Here is a 7,205-nt window from a genome sequence, read left to right on the forward strand (position 1 = left end):
GAAGACCCAGGACACGCTGGAGGGACTATGTCGCTCGGCTGGCCTGGGAACGCCTCAGCATTCCCCCGGAGGAGCTGAAGGAAGTGTCTGGAGAGAGAGAAGTCTGGGCATCTTTGCTTAGACTGCTGACCCCGCGACCCGGTCCCAGATAAACGGAAGAAAATGGATGGATGGATGGATGGAGGGAGGTTTCTCTACCTACCTGTGTTAGTATAGCTGGGTCTGCTGGTGGTGGTGCTCATGGCAGTGGTGGTGCCAGCTGCCCAGCTGTCCCATCCGCCAAGCAGGTCAGGTTGGCTGGCTGATGATGTCATCTTAGGGACATCATTTGCTAGCTTGTCTGTTTAGACACAAACATCCAAAGTATTACCAATTACAAACTTTAGCATGCTACATTTAGCCACTAAATGTCAACAGAAGGAGCAATGGAACACCCATATAAGGGTTTGTAGAAAAAAGGAAAATGATTTGTCAAAAAGACAAACCAAAACAAAATAAAACAAAAAACACAGAAGATTTTAAGAGATTGTAGGGAGTTCTGTTGCTGGTGAGTTGGAGTGAGGTGTGTATAATCATCATATCTCTTTGAAGCTGACAGTGAGCTATGATGAAGCAGCAGAGGTACATTAGATATTTGGGACATAATGCTGATTTACTTACTGAGGTTAAAGAGGCTGGTGTTGGAAGCAGGAGTGGGGTTATTGTGCGCTGAACTGAAGCCGCTGGTGGCTGAACTATCAGAACCCAACAAGTCTCCAAACAGGTCTGGTCCAGAGGCCTGCCTAGATGAACCCAAACTGGAGCCGACACCGGAGCCAGACCTCATCCCAAATGGATCAAACAGGTCACCCATGGCTGGAGCACAGACACAAAGATGGAAGATAAGTGGAAGATTTTTTTTAACAGTTTAATCTGCAACTTAAGCTTCCACTCTTACGTTTTGGGTCTGCTGAGGCCCCACTTGTTGGCTCACTAAAGAACAAGTCTTCCTGTACTGCCCCTGTCTGACCGGCAGGTGGTGCAAACAGGTCATTAAGGAGATCGCAGTTGCTGGATGCAGCTTTCAGTCCGTCCTGGACTTCTTGATGAGGAGTAGAGGAGGAGGCCGAGTTCAAACCCAACAGGTCAGCGGTGTCACCAACAGGAGATTCCTGGGCTGCAGGAGGGGACGTCTGAGGGTGAGACAGAGACACCAAGAAAAAACTGAAATGAATGGATAAGAAAGACTCCACTTCATAACACCGTCAGGTTGCATGATAAAAGAAGTCATGCTGTATTAGGGGCATAAAATGGTATCAGACATCCAGGACTTTTCCCCACCTGGAAATCAGCATCAAACAGCGGTTCACTGGGGTCACGTGACAGTGGCTCCACACCGGGGCCAGAATACGAGCAGGACTCTCCTTCTGACTGATCACTCAGCTCCTCCTGGTCATTTATGGATGCCCCTCCTTGACTGTCTGAGGCATCCTGAGGGCCACTCACATCTACATATACAAGAAGCTGATCAGTGAGATTTTAAGGCACTTGTTGAAATCAGACAGCAAGGGGCATGGTGAATCAAGAGGTGAAAAAATCTTTTATGGTTTGTCTGGAAAAACTAAGGCAGGGACCATAATGGAAGAATAAAGACATTAACCAGAATAATGGGAATGAATTTTAAATTCAAAATATTATCATGAGAAGATAAATATAGTACCTTCCCAATCTAGTGTCTGAAAGAAGTTGTTGGTATTGCTGCTCTCGAGAGACTGTTGTTCTGTTGCATTGGTGCCTTCTGGAATCTGAGCTGGCTGGGGCGACTCTGAGTCATAAAACGCTGAGGAGCCTGGCTGGCGAGGCAGCTCGGGCTTACCTGCAGTGATTAAGGTTTACCATTTAGTTTACTGTATATGAGTGAGCTCAAAAAATGAGAGAAAAATATGTTTCCAATGAGCTTGGAAACAGAAAAGAAGAAAGATGTCTAAACCTTATCCCACCTACCAAATTTGCTGAGGATCTCCTGCTGTTCATCACGAGAAGAAAAAAGGATTTTGGGGTTCAGGCCCTTGGTTTGGAAGCCCTCCCAAGGAGGGGTCTTGGTGCTGGGCCTGTCCCTGGGTTCCACCTCGATGTCCAAATGGACCTGGAACAGGTCTGGGTACTTCTCCTGGATGTCGCAGGCATCCAAGTCATACCTGACAGAACAGTCATATGGGAAAGAGGAAGTTGTTAAGAAACCACATGATAGAAGGTCTGACTTAAATTAGAAGTACTAACTAATACTAACATTACTTTAACATAATTTTAAGACAGCAACAAGCTGTTAGTCTTAGAAGAGCCAACAACATCAAGCAAGTAGAAGGAAATCTGCAGCAGTGAATGGATGATTTTCATTTGAAACTGCTGTAAGGTTCAGGGAAGTATACATACTTGGCAAACTTGACAGTGGTCGCATTTCTGGGCACAAAGCCTGTGTGGAACTGGATCTGAAACATTTTCATGGATGCCATCTGAAACGGAACAGTATAAAATACAGAATGTGAGTAACAATGAGTGCTCAGCACAGCACTGCCTCCACTTCAACAAAGATGCTTTATATGCTAGAGTTGTCTCTGATATTTTTGTAGAATCCAATGTACTCAGTTTGTGTGTATGTATATACCTTGGCCTGTAGCCGTCCTCCCAGTGTAGATCTTGCATGATAGATCACCACCAGTACATCTCCCTGGACTATAACATTGAGGGGAATCTCCGCTCTCCCGTCCTCAATCTTAAAATCCCTGAAAAGAACAAACAAGAAGTGAATGAGAGAAGGAATGAAAAGGATTGTTTTAATACATCTTTAAAATTAAAGACAAGGTGACAGACAGCCTTAAACGTACCTCATCTTGTCGTACTCCTGTGATGTTGTGAGGACCCTCTCGTCTCCAACATAAACTTCACAGAATGGCCTGCATCCATTACGCTGCTTGTTGAACAGTGGCACGGGTGTCATGGTGATGGAATGAATAATTATAGGCTTGCTGTGGGGAATGATGGGTTCCTCTGCCATCATGTCACACATATACTCTATATACCTGACAATCAAAAGCAAGATCGAGATTATACATTGTTTATAGAATATTTTGTTTCTATACAGAAATTTCGACACTGAGGGATCAATAAAGTACCTACTCGACTCTAAAAGGTACATATGACCCACAAACCCCTAAACTAACCTCCCTTTTTATACCTTTGAATTTATTTATGTGTGGGTGAGTGTTTTTATACCTCTTGTGTGAGGGTGCTATGCCAGGTGGGCAGCGTTTCATTGAGAACATGTAGACAGCAGCCTCAGCTGTGGTGAAAAGGCGACAGAAACACAGGAAGGAGCACACTGCCACCGCTGATGCTGCCCTGCCATCCTACAAAAAAAAAAGGTGAAGGTCACAAGGATATTCCAGGTGTCATCATTTTATTTCTCTTTGTCATTTTATGTCTCAATCTTGGCTTCCTCTTACCCCCTCTCCCCATCTGAGCATGCATGAAGGACAAGACACTACTTACCAGACAGTGTACTATACAGATGTTTCTCTGATCTTGTTTGAGCCATAGATGCATGTTCTTACAAACATTGTAGAGACTGCGGAGGTTAGGGGCACGACGCACTTGCCAGTTACACTCTGAAACCTACACACCCAGAAAAACAAACAAACAAAAAAAACACTTGTATGGCTGCACATCAGTGAAAACATAACCCTACTTGTATGTGCACGCACACACACAAACACATTTCCTACCCTGTTGTGGAATCGAGAAGGTCTGTACGATCGCTTGGAGAGGTTGTAGACAGCATAGTGGCCAGGATGACGTGAATCCAGGAACAGGCGAACTTCCTCAATGTTGTTCTTTATCGCCGACTCCACCCCCTCTGCTGGAAAAGACATGACTAGACACACACAGACACATTTTGGAATTAATTTTACACAATGACTAAATTGCAAAATTATATAGCAACAGAATATTAAAAATAATTGAGTAAGTAGTAGAAGTTGAAATGAGATTTATAAAGGGTACTATGCTTACCTGCTATTCTCGAGGTAATGTATGAAATGTCTAGGTCCCCTTTGGCATAGCTGTAAGGGAAATTACAAGTATACTTATAAAAGAAGTAGGTACACAACACAATTCACTGCAAGACACAGAAAGGGACATAAAACAGTCTGACTAAGGTCTGGGAGACTTCACAAATATAGCCATTAACAAACAGCTGAGTAACACAAGGTGGTTCAGAGACCAGAAAGCTTTGTGTTATGATACACTAAAGTGAGTTTTGAAAGTAGAATGTTGCAGGATGAAGATGCACATGATCAAGAGAATTTCAATGAGTTTTGATGGAGGTTGTCCCAAAAAAAAACTAACTAGACTAAGATGATCCCCAGTTCATCTTTACTCCAAATCAATAAATAACACATGCATCTGGCAGATGCTTGTTATCATGTGTGAATACATGCAGAGAAATCCTTAGTGTTATGCTTTATTAATACATAATTGATAACAGTTAATGAAAATCCTACTGGAACAATGACAACAGCAGAAATAATGGTGCACGATTCCTAGTACATTAAAATTTAGTACAAAGTGTGGGCCAAGTGATCTATGCTGATGACACTCAAGTTTTATATGTATGGTGGTAGAACACAGATGATGCTAGTATGGATACAAATGTTGCTGAAATAGTGATTTCATAAGCAGTGGAACCACTTTAAACCTTTTAAACTACCATTCACTCATTCATATAGGCCAGTGATTCCTAACCAGGGGACACGTATAACATTGCATGGGGGCACCATGGAAAGATTGTAGCTCAACTAAATATTACAAGTTAAATATATATACATACACACATACATAAGACCCACGTAGTGAGTGGGAGAGATGAATTTAATACATGAAATGCACGTGTTGCATGTGCATGAAAAGCAAATGAACAGACACATTAAAACTGTTAGAGGTGATAAATGGCTGAAAGTACAGATACACAGTTCAAATGTTAGCTGCAAGTAATGGGTAAAAAGTTACAATAGTTAGCTTAAGGTAATAAATAGAAATTTTGCTATAATGATTAGCTAAAAATAATTGGTTAAGTAGGAAGCTAAAATTAATGGTTAAACAGTTATGTGCAACAGATAAAGGCTGAAAAGGCTGAAATCACAAAGTCATGGATGAACAGTTGTAAAAGTTAGTCAAAAGTAATGGAATGGTTGAAATAATGATGGTAATGAAGAAGGGTTACTTCAGTCTATCTGATGGGGCTGGTGGGGCTAGTCTGTCAGTAAAGGCTGGGGACCACTGATATGTGCTGTCTAAAGCTGACAGTTTTAGATAGCCGTCAGCTTTAGACAGCTAAAACTTCAAAAGCATGTTTGCCCATATACATTAAACACATATACTGTACTAGTGGTATGACAACAGCTGGGAAACTGCATTTGCACTGCTTTAATAAAGACATCTTATAATGCATCTTGTCAAACAAAGAAATATTGCTACATCATCACTTCTTATTTTATCACAATTTCATTGTTAAACTTGTTACTAACAATTTCCAATACCATGCATAGAGAGTATTGTTCTCCTCTCTTTTTTATGTGCTGATGCACTTTACCAATAACTGGACCCTTCCATTCAGTTTTAAAACAATACTCATCTGTCCATTCACATCATGCTCTGCATTCATTTGAGTTATTGAATAAGTTAGGATCAGCAACTGTGATGACAATAGACACAGCACAAAAACAGCTTAGTAGGTTCTAAATCAAACACAAACTGTGGAACACGCAGACCAGAGCATGAATTGATGCACTTCTCTGACCCATATTTACCTTGGGTTGCTAGGTGATGGACACATAGTGGGACCATGAGGGATTGGGGCAGAGGAAAAAAACAAAAGAAACAAAACAACCAAACTAATGGAACAAACTGATGTTAGAATAATCAAATGAAACATCAAATTTTGGCTCATATAGATAAAGTGGAAATTACAGGAACACTTTGTTTACTTTCAACTCTTGTATACACATGCCTGTCTATAACATCTTCAATAAACACTGTCAGTAATTTCTGCGGTGTCACTGACTGGTGCAGCCAAGTGTAGCAGAGAAGATCCCTCCCATCATCTACTGACTTACTGACTGGTGGTCGCTGGTGAAATAACTACAAAGAAAGATAATCTGGATAAAGTTTCATCTTCCCCTGGGACAAACCCAACTGCAAAGTCTGCCATCAGGGTGGAGAACCACACAAAGCAGCAAACTGTTCCTTTTAAAAAGGTAAACCTGGGGGCAGGGTGGGTGCGAGTATGGTTACATAGACAATTTGCAGGTGTATAATCTTCCACATTTACTTCAGATTAATGAAACTGATGAAACATGATGACAACAACATATTGTTCCTTTGCTATGGTATTTGATAGATTCCTGCGTTGAAATTTCCTTATAGAATCATGAGCGCATACTTCTAAACATAATGGGAATCATGCTATCCATTTAGCAACACATGCCCATGCTATGTCAAGTGGGGAAACATTGATATAAATAAATCAGTGCTAGCTGATCTGTTATGTCAACAAAGATTAACTGCGCACATGCCTTAAAATGGAATATGATTAAATACAACAATAACATTGATGGTAAAAAGGTTAGGGCATCTCACCTAGCTACTGACTGGATGACCTTAGAGGAGGTGTCCTTTATGTTGGTCAGGAAGCGCTCTGTTCCTCCCCTTAAGATATCCAAAAGGCCACTGCCTGACTGATCAGGATCATAGATGCCTATAAGGGAAGACATAATGCTAAACATGATAAATTTCCAGACACTGTCATAGCATAAACACTGACACTGGGTTAAACTACATAAAATAAGGTCAAAGTTAAACAGACCTAAATATATTAGAAACGCTCAGGTTACAAAACCAAAAAGTAAATGTTATTGTCTAGAAAAATATATTCTATACATGTCGATATGGGCATGAAGTGTCAAAAAAGGTACATTGTGAGTTACACTCATGAAAAACACACGCAAACACCTGACAAGTGGTTTAACAACAAGGGTTCAAAGGAGTCTTCTGATTTACTTTCACATAAATCCACTGGATAAAATAAGTTGCTTTCAGCTGAGGTGAAGCTGCCTGATGTTGAGATACAACAGACAGATGACTCAGACCGATGTAACATTATGAATGGGCAG

The 7,205-nt window shown here is 41.1% G+C and overlaps 1 protein-coding gene across 3 annotated transcripts in view; it reads right to left on the reverse strand.

Annotated features, from left to right (window-relative positions):
- The window catches only part of gak (cyclin G associated kinase), a 23,553-nt gene that overhangs the window by 5,064 nt on the left and 11,284 nt on the right, over positions 1–7,205 (reverse strand). For 2 of the 3 annotated variants that reach the window (XM_020598251.1, XM_020598249.1), the window contains 15 exons: positions 6,673–6,790; positions 5,844–5,852; positions 4,048–4,097; positions 3,762–3,910; positions 3,529–3,651; positions 3,253–3,386; positions 2,865–3,059; positions 2,645–2,762; positions 2,413–2,492; positions 1,984–2,177; positions 1,700–1,855; positions 1,321–1,487; positions 938–1,172; positions 661–855; positions 203–340 (listed from right to left, as the gene is read on the reverse strand). In XM_020598251.1, coding sequence (XP_020453907.1) covers positions 203–340; positions 661–855; positions 938–1,172; positions 1,321–1,487; positions 1,700–1,855; positions 1,984–2,177; positions 2,413–2,492; positions 2,645–2,762; positions 2,865–3,059; positions 3,253–3,386; positions 3,529–3,651; positions 3,762–3,910; positions 4,048–4,097; positions 5,844–5,852; positions 6,673–6,790 — 2,061 coding nt within the window. The remainder of the gene's footprint in view (positions 1–202; positions 341–660; positions 856–937; positions 1,173–1,320; positions 1,488–1,699; positions 1,856–1,983; positions 2,178–2,412; positions 2,493–2,644; positions 2,763–2,864; positions 3,060–3,252; positions 3,387–3,528; positions 3,652–3,761; positions 3,911–4,047; positions 4,098–5,843; positions 5,853–6,672; positions 6,791–7,205) is intronic. The other variant, XM_020598252.1, reaches the window with a different exon arrangement.

The sequence above is a fragment of the Monopterus albus genome, unplaced genomic scaffold (assembly GCF_001952655.1).
Source record: "Monopterus albus unplaced genomic scaffold, M_albus_1.0 scaffold37.1, whole genome shotgun sequence".
In the NCBI taxonomy this organism is placed as follows: domain Eukaryota; kingdom Metazoa; phylum Chordata; class Actinopteri; order Synbranchiformes; family Synbranchidae; genus Monopterus; species Monopterus albus.